Consider the following 14,682-nt stretch of genomic DNA (forward strand, 5'->3'; position numbering starts at 1 on the left):
TAAATTCGACAAAAACCAAAAATTTCAAATCGTTCTAAAAAAATTATTTTTAGCTAGGGGAACCAATTACACTCATTTTTGGTCAACAGGCATACCCCCAAAATCCTAACCACATTCGAGAAAAAAATTCAGAAAGGTGGACAAATTTTTATATAAATTTTTTGACACAAGAAGAACACAAGTTCTCGTGCAACGTGGAATTATTAATTTCCCTGAAACTGGAGCGTCGATAAACAACGCGACTCGCGGGCACAAGAACAGAGATTAAAGCCGGAAAACGAGGCGCTAACAATAAAATAACCTTTCTGTATCGCGTTTCGTAATAAAAGGGAATATTAGAATCCACGGTACTGGGCTCTTCAATACTGAAACTAAATTCCTATTGCGCTCCCTTGCGTCGATTGCATCCTGGTAACAGAATACGATAGACGGATTGCCGCATATTCCCGGCTCCCGTCATTTTTCCCCTAGAAAATCAACCAAAAAAACACCACTGAATAATAACACTAAACTTCAAATATTTATTTATTAAATGGACACGACTTATAAATTCCAGTGAAAATCGAGTCTATTTAGAGTTTGGTGAAAACGAATCCCCCCAGAAAAAATAAAAAAAAAATCCCCAGCGTCCGAGGAGCAGTGAATGCGTTAAATAGGATCGCGTATGAAAATAATCTCGAGCTCAAAAGGCACTTTTTAAAACGAGTAAAGGGTTGGTTTCTTTCCCGCCTATGGGTAAACGGTTTCAAGCATCGAATTGAATGCAATGGTGGTCGTAAAATGGTGGAAAACGTCCGTCCATGGGCGGTCGAAAAATTTACGGGGACGGTTTCTTCGTCGACGAGTAAATCGATACGTTTCTGTCGCGCAATAAAAATGCTTTATCCCGTTATTAGCAGCCTGGTCGATGTTTCTTTCTCGCTCCCGACGATTTCTACCCTTTGAAACTCCCCAACGCCACCCACCCCCACGTTGATCTCCGCGCTTTCGGTGCACGGTGCCCGCATTACGGTTTTCCGTCTCGCTGCTCACCGCTGATTGGCTTCTGAATCGTCCAATTATTAATCTCCCATCCGATTTTCCGCGGGAACTAAACCGGTCAGGCGCGACTCGTCGGTCCCAGGGATCGTTGAACCGAGCGTATTAATCAAGTTTTGAGGGCCACGCGCGATAACCGGGGGCTTATCAATTTGTAACACCTTGTACGAGACTTCGTGGACGTCCCACAAGTGAAATAAAGACGAAATGTTTCCGGTGGAATGTATTGATTGAGGAGTAAAGTAGAGATGAGACGTTGAGGAGTGTCGAAGAGGCCCAAAAAGGCCCATTTTTGAGCACACTGTGGGAATTTTTGAAGCACAGATTTGTTACAGTTTTATCTGTGTGGATTATTCCTGTGGAATGTATTGATTGAGGAGTAAAGTAGAGCTGAGTCGTTGGGGAGTGTCGAAGTGGCCCACAAAAGGCCCATTTCTGAGCCTACTGTGGAAATTTTTGAAGCATAGATATATTAGAATTTTATCTATGTATATGATTTGTTAGGTAGAGTATAATATTGATTGGAAATAAAATAAATTTCAGTTATTTTCAAAGTGTCCCACAGAAGGCCCATTTGTAAATCTTCTGTGGGAATTTTTGAAGCATAGATATGTTAAAATTTCGTCTATGCATATTATTTGTTAAGCAGAGTAGAATATTGATTGGAAATAAAATAAATTTCAGTCAGTTTCAAAGTATTCCATATAAGGCCCATTTCCAAGGCCTCTGTGGGCATTTTTAAAGCTCACATTTGTTAGAATTTTACGTATACAGATTATCTGTTAGGCAGAGTGCAATATTTATTGCAAATAAAATGAATTTCAGTCACTTTCAAAATATCCCACAAAAGGCCCTTTTTCAGGCCCACTTTGGGAATATTTTCCACAAAAACAGTATGGCTTTTTCATATAATTTTTAAAGCACACACATTTGTTAACCATTTTATTTATATAAATTATTTATTACCCCTCTTGGAAGGGTTGAAGACAATTTTGAAGTTGATTTTTGTTAAAAAAAACACTTTCTTGATAAATTATTTACGCAAAAAAAGAACCAGAGAATCTTGATTGCGAATTAATGCATGAAATTGGATACCAGAATTCGTGAAATTAATAATTTTCCGGACCGTCCAATCGCGTTTGCCCGAAACGTAAATGCACACGTGTGCAAATATGGCGGAGACTGTTGCAACTTCTCGAAATTTCGAACATAATCCCCCCGCTTGGGCCGAAAACTGTGTACAAAGTTATTAATTCCATTTAGGAAAATCCCACTGCAGACGATTTACACGAAAGATACCTCGGAGTGTCCTCGAAACAACAATGGGGGTAGTTTAATACGCGATGATCTGACGTTTCGAGCGGTGAAATATGCACGTTCTGTTTCTAATATAGTTTGAATCGCGGCCCTTTTTGCACCATCGACGGAAATTTTTATTTAATCTTGCAAAAACGTCACCGACATGGCCTCGACAAAGGAAACATAATTGTGCTCGACGACTGTAACGCGGCAGAAAAGAGCCCGGCGTTGAGAGAAACGAGCTGAAAATGAGTTTTTGAAATTAAAAACCCCGAGTCTGGCATCGTAGATTAATTATTAGCTCGAAATTAAATTCAACGATCTTTTCTCGCGGAATTGTAAAATCTTAATATTTTAATCGTTCTGTCAACCACATATATAAATTATAAAACATCTTTTGCAATGAAAATGAGGTTAGAAATTTTCTTCAACCCTTCCAAGAGGGTTGATTCTTTCAATTTTTACAATCTTAATAATTTAATCGTCCTATCAACAACATATATAAATTCTTTCATCACGAAAGTGTCTTCTACAACAAAAATCAGGTTCTAAATTTTTTTGCAACCCTTCCAGGAGGGTTGATATTTTTAATTTTTAAAATCTTAATAATTTAATCGTCCTATCCACAACATATATAAATTATAAAACATCTTTTGCAATGAAAATGAGGTTAGAAATTTTCTTCAACCCTTCCAAGAGGGTTGATTCTTTCAATTTTTACAATCTTAATAATTTAATCGTCCTATCAACAACATATATAAATTCTTTCATCACGAAAGTGTCTTCTACAACAAAAATCAGGTTCTAAATTTTTTTGCAACCCTTCCAGGAGGGTTGATATTTTTAATTTTTAAAATCTTAATAATTTAATCGTCCTATCCACAACATATATAAATTATAAAACATCTTTTGCAATGAAAATGAGGTTAGAAATTTTCTTCAACCCTTCCAAGAGGGTTGATTCTTTCAATTTTTACAATCTTAATAATTTAATCGTCCTATCAACAACATATATAAATTCTTTCATCACGAAAGTGTCTTCTACAACAAAAATCAGGTTCTAAATTTTTTTGCAACCCTTCCAGGAGGGTTGATATTTTTAATTTTTAAAATCTTAATAATTTAATCGTCCTATCCACAACATATATAAATTATAAAACATCTTTTGCAATGAAAATGAGGTTAGAAATTTTCTTCAACCCTTCCAAGAGGGTTGATTCTTTCAATTATTACAATTTTAATAATTTAATCGTCCTGTCAACAACATATATAAATTCTTTCATCACGAAAGTAACTTTTACAACAAAAATCTGGTTCTAAATTTTTTTGCAACCCTTCCAAGAGGGTTGATATTTTTAATTTCTAAAATCTTAATAATTTAATCGTCCTATCCACAACATATATGGATTATAAAACATCTTTTGCAATGAAAATGAGGTTAGAAATTTTCTTCAACCCTTCCAAGAGGGTTGATTCTTTCAATTATTACAATTTTAATAATTTAATCGTCCTGTCAACAACATATATAAATTCTTTCATCACGAAAGTAACTTTTACAACAAAAATCTGGTTCTAAATTTTTTTGCAACCCTTCCAAGAGGGTTGATATTTTTAATTTCTAAAATCTTAATAATTTAATCGTCCTATCCACAACATATATGGATTATAAAACATCTTTTGCAATGAAAATGAGGTTAGAAATTTTCTTCAACCCTTCCAAGAGGGTTGATTCTTTCAATTATTACAATTTTAATAATTTAATCGTCCTGTCAACAACATATATAAATTCTTTCATCACGAAAGTGTCTTCTACAACAAAAATCAGGTTCTAAATTTTTTTGCAACCCTTCCAGGAGGGTTGATATTTTTAATTTTTAAAATCTTAATAATTTAATCGTCCTATCCACAACATATATAAATTATAAAACATCTTTTGCAATGAAAATGAGGTTAGAAATTTTCTTCAACCCTTCCAAGAGGGTTGATTCTTTCAATTATTACAATTTTAATAATTTAATCGTCCTGTCAACAACATATATAAATTCTTTCATCACGAAAGTAACTTTTACAACAAAAATCTGGTTCTAAATTTTTTTGCAACCCTTCCAAGAGGGTTGATATTTTTAATTTCTAAAGTCTTAATAATTTAATCGTCCTATCCACAACATATATGGATTATAAAACATCTTTTGCAATGAAAATGAGGTTAGAAATTTTCTTCAACCCTTCCAAGAGGGTTGATTCTTTCAATTATTACAATTTTAATAATTTAATCGTCCTGTCAACAACATATATAAATTCTTTGATCACGAAAGTGTCTTCTCGAACAAAAATCAGGTTCTAAATTTTGTTGTACCCCTTCCATAAGGGTTGATTAAAGTTTAAAAATATCAAAGGGACCTCGTGGAATATTTTCGATGCAGCGAATCGCAAAGTTACCGGCTTTTTAGTTTGCCCAAGTCGGAATGGAGGCCCCGGGACACGTGCTGGTGGTTAGTTTCAATCGGAACAAGCGTCTTGAGTGACTTATAGAGGGTAGTGCACTCGACACGGTTAATCGGCGCGCGGTGCCTTCGAATAGCCGCCCCTTGGAAGTGCTTCGAGCTCGGTTTCGAGGGATTACGAGGGAATCGAGTCGAATAAATGCTCCCGTCGACGATTGAGCGAAAGGATCGTGTTACCGGGGTTGTTCCAAGCGCGTTTGGAGGCGCGAAGGAAAAAGTTTCCCCTTCGGAGTTAATCTTATCGATACCCCCGGGTAACTGTATCGATCGACGGGCGCAAAAAGCCGGAACCCCGTCTAGGAATGAACCACGTAACGCTGCCAATGCGAGCAATTTCACGCCGCTGCGACTACCCCCGGCGCGATTCGGTTTTCGATTGTGCCCGCGGATTACGAAGCAATTACAGCCGCTTCTCGTGTCCCGATCGGCTAAAGAGCTGACCTTTTCGACATCGTCGACGATTCGTAATTTGTTTCCGACCACCGGTCACCCAGAAATTACGGATCACCGGGCACTTATTACATCCCCACCCCCCTTTGGAAACATCGGACGATTTTTGTTAGAATTTTTTTGGGGGCTCGAGGACTCAAAAAGTGGGGATATTTTATGTTTGAAACCTCCCCCAATTTTCTATTATTTATTCTATTTTTTTGGGTGATTTAAAGAAGATCTGTTTTTATTTGTTACATCCCTAACCCTCTTGGAACCATCGGGCGATTTTTATCAGAATTTTTTGGGGACTCAAGGACCCATAAAATTGGGTTATATTATGTTTGAAACGGCCCCCAATATTTATTATATTTTTTTGGGTGACTTAAACAAGATCAATTTTTACTTATTACATCCCCAACCCTCTCAGAAACATCGAACGATTTTTATCGATTATTGGAAAATTTTAAGTCTCACACCTCCCCCAAGTCCCTATTATTTATTATATTTTTTTGGATGACTTAAACAAGATAAATTTTTGAGTGAAATTTGTAAATAGACTTCTGGATGCATATTTTTGTTTTTGTTAATAGAGTTGATGGCGTGGTAGCTTTGTAGGGGGCTGTTTCAACCCCTAAATGGAATAATTCATATCTCACTTGGAGTACTTTTTTATATTTTTGTATATAGAGTGCATTGTATAGTTTTTTTTGATAATTTAAATTCCCCATAAATGCACAAGCTTTGTAGAGGGTTGTTTCAACCCCTAAATAAAATAATTCATGTCTCACTTTAAATACTTTCTTATATTTTTGTATATAGAGTGCATTGTATAGTTTTTTTTGATAATTTAAATTCCCCATAAATGCATAACCTTTGTAGAGGGTTGTTTCAACCCCTAACTAGAATAATTCATATCTCACTTTAAGTACTTTGTTATATCTTTGTATATACAGTGTATTGTATAGTTTTTTAAAACTTTAAATTCGCCATAAATACATAACCTTTGTAAATGATTGCCTTAACCTCCAAATAATTAAGTGCGTTCTGTAATTTTTCCAAATTTAAATTTCCCCATAAATGCATAAATATGCACGGTCTATCTATAAATTATATTCTTGAAATTTAAGTAAAAATTTGTATTATTTATTACAGTGATTTTTCTTAGGTTTGATTGATCCTCAGATTTATTTTTAGCAAATGTTAATTGGATTATTTTGGAGTAAAAATATCCGTTCCTCGGGTATTTTCTTAATTTATTCTCCGAGAATACGATTCATAATTCGACTTCGTCGAACGAGTAAAAACGTGTTAATTATACAAAGCGCCCCTAGGGATTTTTAACCCACCCTAACCTAGAATTATTCCATTTCGAGATAAGTTAGAAACGTATAACCGCGGCTTAGGATTAAAGGGATTAAAAGAGAAAATTTCCTTGGAAATTGGAAGCATTAATTCAATTAAAAAAGACAAGATTCACTTGTAATTATCCACGGATCTCGAATTTAATCCATAGACTCGATCAGATATTTTAATAAAAATTTAAAATTAATAAAACCAACAAATATCTCGAAAAATCAAATAAAAAAAATTCTAAAAATATGTGTACTTGCATTGTGTACAAAAATAAAATTCAAAATTAGTGTAATAAATATTTTGCATGCAAATAAATTAAATTTATCGATGTCTGCATAGCAATTTAAAATTAATAAAACCAACAAATAACTCTAAAGATCAAATAAAAAAATTCTAAAAATAATTTGTATTGTGTTTGTATTGTTTACAAAAATAAAATTTAAAATTAGTATAATAAATTAAATTTATCGATGTCTGCATAGCAATTTAAAATTAACAAGACCAACAAATAACTCTAAAGATCAAATAAAAAAATTTAAAAAAAAATTTTACTTGCATTGTTTACAAAAATAAAATTTAAAATCACTATATAATAAATATTGCATGCAAATAAATTAAAATCCATGTCTAAATAGCAATTTAAAATTAATAAAACCAATATCTCGAAAGATCAAATAAAAAAATTCTAAAAATAAATGTCCTTGCATTGTTTACAAAATTAAAAATCACCGTAATAAATATTGCACGCCATTATGCTCCGTCTCCAGAATCCTTTCACATGATTTAGACGACGTTTGAAATATTCCGGATCTCATCTCAGGTAACAAGCCACAAATTACTTTCGGAAAATCTTCGCTGGCTTGGTGGTTATTAATTATTGGCATTTGTCGCGTTAACGACGTCGCTTCTCAGACGACTCCTTACAAATATCTTTGAATATTTCACCAGTGTCCCTCGATGAACATTCTCAGAAAACATCCAAGATATTCTAAGTTTCGTTACGGGTTAGAAAAAGGGAATCCCCTAATTACACCCACGAAAAAAGGATCTTCCTCACGCGAGAGTCATTACATCCAACGTACCTGCAAACTCACAATTATAATGCAATTACTTTCCAAAACCAGTGTTGCACATTAACAGAATAACAATTTCAATCTGCAGAGAAAAATAAATAAAATTTATCCGTGGTCGTAAAATAAATCGAGAATAATAAATTTATATCGATGGACGAGATTTTATTGTATTTCCTCCCCCTCAAAAAAAAATAAATAATTCCCCGTGCAACACTGAAATGAAAACATGCTCCATTTAACGGAGCTTTAAAACGCTCGCTGAAAATGTACCTTAATACCCCTGAATTTTTTAACGGTATCATTAATGTTTATTCCAATTCTTTTGACTATTTCAGGTCGAACAAACGCGTCGAAAAATCGAGATTAGCTCCGAGAATTTTATCGAGAAGCAAAGTAGAGATTCCCGTGGAAAGCAACGTTTCCACGGAACACATTTTCCCACGCAAATAATTGATTCCCGGAGCCCTGGAAACCGGAAGTCGGGTGGCTCCAGCTGCAGACGCGCCTCCGGTTATAATACGGAATATATTTATTTTCAATTTTTGCCCCGGAGAAACGGAGCTCAAAGAGAAACGGAATTAAAGAAGAGGAATCGAAGACTTCAGCGGTTCGCATTTATTTCTTTCGAAAATAGAAAGCTTGTCAAACGATTTTTAGCAATTATGGTCGAGTTCTGCTAATCACTGGACCACGACAGTGTTCATTAACGCGAGTTTCAAGCGAGTATGATCGTCGTCGAATGCGGGGAACTCCCACGCATTCTTCCCAACAATTTTCCGATAAACAGAGCTAACATTTACATCGATCGGCGATAATTCCAAATGACAACGTTTTTCCAAGCACTTCCAACCCCCCACTCGTTCATTTTTAACAATAGAGGAACGTCTAAAGCGTTTAACCACCCCTTTACTAAACCACCCTCTCAGAGGAACTGTCTTCGATAATTTATAGCTCGGACAATTTTCATTATTTTGGGCTGAAAAAATTACTGTATACGCTATAAACATTGGTGAATGTACGCTATAAATTTTAAGAAAAAGCAATCGATGGTTATCTTTAAAAAAATTATTGAAGAGACCCATGAATGCCTAGAGTAAACCATCCTTTTAGAGAGGCTATATTTGATAATTTTTAGCTCCCCCAATTTTCATTATTTTTGCCTGAAAAAAATACTGTATACGCTATAAATATTAGTGAATGTATGCTATAAATTTCAATTCAAAACAATCTATGGTTATCTTAAAAAAAATTCCTAAAGAAATCCATGTATTGCACGTCTAGATTAAACCACCCCCTTAGTGGGTCTTTCTTTGATAATATGTAGCTCCCCCAATTTTCATTATTTTTACTTGAAAAAAATACTGTATACTCTACAAACCTTACTGATTATATGTCCTAAATCTCTCTCCAGAGCAATCTACGGTTTTCTTAAAAAAAAAATCACGAAGTGACCTAAGAACGACAAAATGTTAAAAAAAGAAAGACTCTTCTTTCTCGTCGAAAGAAAGTGAACGCACACGCGGGCCCCTAATTTTCCGTCTAATTAGATTCAAGCGGAACGAGGCAATGGCCGCGGATATATTTTTCCTCGAGCGTACAAACGGGCTCGTTCACGGAACGTTTTTAAAAAACGCAGCCGGGGGTCCGGCGTTTCGGATTAATTTATTTTCGGTCCGGGACCGAAACTGCACGGACGGAATCTCTTGAATAATGAACGTTAGTGCACATTTCTTTCCGGCTAAATGAAACAGCGACGTTCGAGGGAAACGACGGGGGTGGAATTACAAGAGAAAAAGGGAGAAGAAGAGAAAAAACTGGGAAACGACTGGTTTCAATATATCGTCGGGTACACGTGACAGTTTTTAATCGCACAAGTACGTTATTGGTGACTCCCCGGTATATCGTATTCCCTTCGACCCTTCCCCATGCAACGCGTATATATTTTTTGTTTTTTTCACCCCTCGAACGCGACACGCCCACGACTTTCGTATTTCCGCGAAACCACCCTTGTTTCCTTCGTCGATCGACGGGGGCATTTTCGCGAATTAAATGCAACGCGATACCTATCGAAGCCCCGTTACGATGCACCGCGGGATACCCGGCCCATACTGCGATGGACAGGTCCATAAGCATTTTCGATATCGATTCTGCCCATCGAACGTGTTCGACGAAAGTTTCAATTTCGGGATTGCCGCGAAGGGAAATTCGCCGCGGCGTGAGGAACGTTCGCGCCATACCTCGCACCCTTGTAACCCTCCCACGTGTGCTGCACACTCGAAATAAAATTAAGTCGAACCTGGTGGACACAAATCCATTTTCAACACTTCGGTGTATTTAAATGAGCTTGAGATGTAAAAGGGCAAATTGCAGGCCTACTTTGGTAATATTTTTTAAAGATAACCATAGATTGCTTTTGATTCAGATTTGGCACATATGTTTAGTGGTATTTTGACTATACACAGTATTTTTTTCAAGTAAAAATAATGAAAATTGGGGGAGCTATAAATTATCAAATATAGCCTCTCTAAAAGGATGGTTTACTCTAGACATTCATGAGTCTCTTCAATAATTTTTTTAAAGATAACCATAGATTGGTTTTACTTGAAATTTACAGCATACATTCACTAATATTTGTAGCATATACAGTATTTTTTTCAACCAAAAATAATTAAAATTTTGGAAGCTATAAATTATCAAAAAGAAAAGTCCTTTTAAGAAGAAACAAATTGATAGTTCCGTTTCTCCTATTTCAGAAAATTTTTTAATTAGGCCTCGCTATTTTGAAGGGAATAATTTGGAAGTCCTGCAGGATAAGGAGACGCAGCAAACAGAAATTCGTTTTTATTTTCGCGACACGTTGGAAACGCTTCCACCGTCGTAGTCGTGAAAACTGACGCACGGTTGTTTACCGTGACACGTTTCGCGCGATATTTTTTGACGCACGGTACTTTTTTCCGGGGCACCCGTCTGGCACGGATTTAAGTGATGAAATATTCCGCTGACTAAAAAAAAGGAAGATAAATTAAAACTTATATTATCTCAAACTAGCAATAGTATCCTACAATCCCTTCGAAACTAATATCTATATTAATTTACCCTTGCAAAATAATTAACCAAACCAAAGGGGTGGTTTTTTCCTAACTAGAAAAACAATTCATAAATTTATTTATTTATTTATTTATTTATGGGGAAAGTCCTCAAGTATCCCAAAAAAATAAAAACAGGAATTAAATTCAAATTAAATGCAGTCATTTTAATTTAGAATTTTACTATACTTATGTATTTTGTTAAAAATCAAATTTATTTATTTTATTACTTAGGGGGGCCCACCCCTTTATTTCTGAATTATTTAAAATACACTCATCCCTATAATTTTGCTTTATAAAATTCGTGTGTATTTTCCATCCCCCAAATATTGATGCCTCAAACAAAGGGTGTCAATATTTTATTGGCAACCCCTAATTTTGCCACAAAAAAATCCCCGTTGTGAGAATGAATAGCGTCTGAACGGGGGTTGGAGAAAGAAATCGGGGTTTGTTCTGATCGATGGGGGGTCGTCGAAGTTAAGAGTGCGTCGTTCTCGACGCGATTATCTCGTTGATAGAATTTATCGACGAGCCGCTGGGAGACGGATCGCCGTGGATCCGGATCGAAAGGAGCGAGTTAAACGAATTTACCCCCGAAGTTGCGAATTAAATAACAACTTTAACCAGGAACGGGCTGCTTTAATGGCCGTGGCCATCTGTTATCTTTCTCGTTTGAAAACAAAACTTTCCAGTTCGCGTGGCCGCGACGCGAGAATTTTCTGTTTTATCGGGTAATAAACCACGCTTGGGGGATGCTTCAACCCCCCCACCCCCCCCCCCTCTGCGGCACTGTCATACGCGGCTCGCGACCGACCAACCCCTCGGTGTTAATGAGTTTCCTTGCTTTCAGTGTGCCGTGCCATTCAGCAGTTCGAAGAGACGCCACAGTACACCGAGGTGAATCCCGGACAGGACGCCAAGCTGATCTGTCGCGTGCTGGGAAAGAGGGGTCAATGCATCTGGCAGAAGGATCAAAAAGCAAGTAGATCCTTTACTGCCCTCGTTTTGGTACTTTGCAACCCCCTGTTGGTGTGTTTATATTTGATACACGTCTCTTGGGAAGATTTAAATGAGATTTCGGTACCATGAAACACCTCAAATTGTACAGGAAAAGGGTAGTTTGTTTTTAGGTAATTTGGAAACTACCACAATTTGCATTGGAAACTATTTTCAGAGCCTCCGTTACAATTTAAAAGTCTCATCTGGATATATTTTCTATTATTAAGAAATGATTTTCCTTAGCCAGATCAAAAACTACTCAAATTGTTCATGAAAAGGATAGTTTGTTTTTAGGTAATTTGGAAACTACACCAATTTGCATTGGAAACTATTTTCAGAGCCTCCGTTACAATTTAAAAGTCTCATCTGGATTTATTTTCTATTATTAAGAAATGATTTTCCTTAACCAGATCAAAAACCAATCAAATTGTTCATTAAAAGGATAGTTTGTTTTTAGGTAATTTGGAAACTATCCCAATTTGCATTGGAAATTATTTTTAAAGCCTTTGTTACAATTTAAAGCCTTGTTATAATTTAAAAGTCTCATCTGGATTTATTTTCTAATATTGAGAATTAATTTTCATAGCTAGATTAAATAAAAGCACCTCAAATTGTTCATGAAAAGGGTAGTTTGTATTTAGAGTGTTTGAAAACTATCCCATTTTGCCATAGAAATTATTTTCATAACCTGTGTTAATATTGAAGAGTCCAATCTGGAATGATTTTCTTTAATATCTAATATTGAGAAGTAATTTTCTTAGGCAAACTAGAAACCCCTTAAATTGTCCCTAAAATGGGTAGTTTGTTCTTAGGTAATTTGGAAACTATCCCAATTTACATTGGAAATTATTGTTAAAGCCTTGTTATAATGTGAAAGTTCCATATGGATTTATTTTCTAACATTGAGAATTAATTTTCATAGCTAGATTAAATAAAAGCACCTCAAATTGTTCATGAAAAGGGTAGTTTGTTATTAGAGAGTTTTAAAACTACCCCAAGTTACATTGGAAATTATTTTTAACGCCTTGTTATAATTTGAAAGTTCCATATGGATTTATTTTCTAATATTGAGAATTAATTTTCATAGCTAAATTAAATAAAAGCACCTCAAATTGTTCATGGAAAGGGTAGTTTGTATTTAGAGTATTTGGAAACTATCCCATTTTGCCATGGAAATTATTTTCATAACCTGTGTTAGAATTGAAGAGTCCTATCTGGAATTATTTTCTTTAATATCTAATACTGAGAAGTAATTTTCTTAGCCAAACTAGAAACCCCTTAAATTGTCCACAATAGGGATACTTTGTTTTTAGATAATTTAAAAACTACCCCAATTTGGCACAGAAATTATTTTCCATAGCCTCATTTAAATTGGGGACTCCTATTTATTTTCCAATATCGATAATTGATTCTCCTAGCTCCCTAGTGAAAATATCACCCCTATGTGGTCACAATGTGTTACTAAATCACCCCTCAAACCACCCTCTCACAGTTTCCACCCTGAAAAAGGGGTAAGCATCAAATCAAATGAATCATTTAAAAACAAAGTTGTACAACAAAGAAGTAACACACTTTTTCAATGCAAATTTCTCAATAAAATTGACTTTCCCCACCTCCTATTGCTGTTGCACCACAAAGTAACGAAATCTGTGTACGAAAAACGAAGAATATCAGATTTGGGGCTCCCCCTCTGGAAGGAGGGACGAAAGAATTTGCGTGAGATTCTTCCAGGGGCAAAGTTCGCGAGGGAAATTTGGAAAATTCTCTGGAACGCGTTATCTGTGGAAGGGAAAAGGGCCTCCCGTCCGACTTCCTGGCTCGTCTATCGCGATTCCAGTTCATTGTTACCACCGGGGGCTGTGTGTAACCTCCTGGCAACTTTTCTCCGTTCGCCTGGTGCCAGTAAACTTCGCCTCGAGATAAGTTTCTACGGCCGAAAGTGGACGTTACGTGTCCGCCGACAATAAATACTCGTTCGTCGTCGAATGCTCGAACTTAAGTAAAATACGACGTTCCGTGTCGCGTGTATACGTCTCCGGGGCGGCCATTACTTTTAACAAAAGGGAACGTCGACGATAACTAGAAGGGTCTCCCAATTGTCCATCCGTAATTTTATATTATATTTATTCGACGTCCTTTCATTAAAAATATTGGAAATTTTACTCAAATTTAGGTAAAATTATTTTTTGGGGGGGTGAAAACAACTCTTTTAGGAAATTAAAAAATATTAAGAAATGATTTGAGGGGAAAACACTGCTTTATAGAATTTGGGGGTGGAAATACTTCTTTAAAAAAATTACAAAATACAAAGAAAACGATTTGAGGGTGCTTTATAGGATTTGGGGGTGAAACCACCCTTTAAAAAAAAATTGCAAAATAAAAAGGAAACAATTTGGGGTTGAAAATACTCCCTCAAAGAAATAATAATTTTAAGAAACAAAAAAAAAAATTAAATTGAAATTTTTATTTTGTACACCCCCTTAATATACAGATAAAAAATTCCCCGAAAAAATGGAGGCTGTTCATCCCTGAAATTCGAATGATAATACTTGATACGTCTTATTTAATTAACGCAGAAAAGGGATTTATCGAAACGCGATTGACAAAAAGCGGGAATGTGGGTGGTGTGAGGGGGCGGAAGAACGGGTTTGCGGGCGGATACATCGTAGATTATCGGAGGGGTAGTATTTCATGGCGGCGCGCGCGCGGATATTACCTTTTAAATTAACAAATCCGCCAGATAGGAACAGCGGGGCTCGATAAACCGCTGCCACGGCCATATTGGCGGTCGTGTAAATCCATTTTGAACGAGGGCTCAACGCGGCCAAAGCTCCCCCACGGAAAATTGAAAGTCAAAACGAAAATGTTATTTTCATTATGCCGTGTTCCCAGCGCTCG

General features: G+C 35.9%; 1 protein-coding gene across 1 annotated transcript in view; it reads left to right on the forward strand.

Annotated features, from left to right (window-relative positions):
* The window catches only part of LOC122399885 (cell surface glycoprotein MUC18-like), a 79,368-nt gene that overhangs the window by 8,849 nt on the left and 55,837 nt on the right, over window positions 1-14,682 (forward strand). Inside the window, exon 2 of the mRNA XM_043400942.1 lies at window positions 11,621-11,763. Within this exon, the coding sequence (XP_043256877.1) occupies window positions 11,621-11,763 (143 nt within the window). The remainder of the gene's footprint in view (window positions 1-11,620; window positions 11,764-14,682) is intronic.

This window comes from Colletes gigas, unplaced genomic scaffold, assembly GCF_013123115.1.
Source record: "Colletes gigas isolate AHSC1104 unplaced genomic scaffold, ASM1312311v1 Colletes_gigas_Sc00015, whole genome shotgun sequence".
NCBI classification, from domain to species: domain Eukaryota; kingdom Metazoa; phylum Arthropoda; class Insecta; order Hymenoptera; family Colletidae; genus Colletes; species Colletes gigas.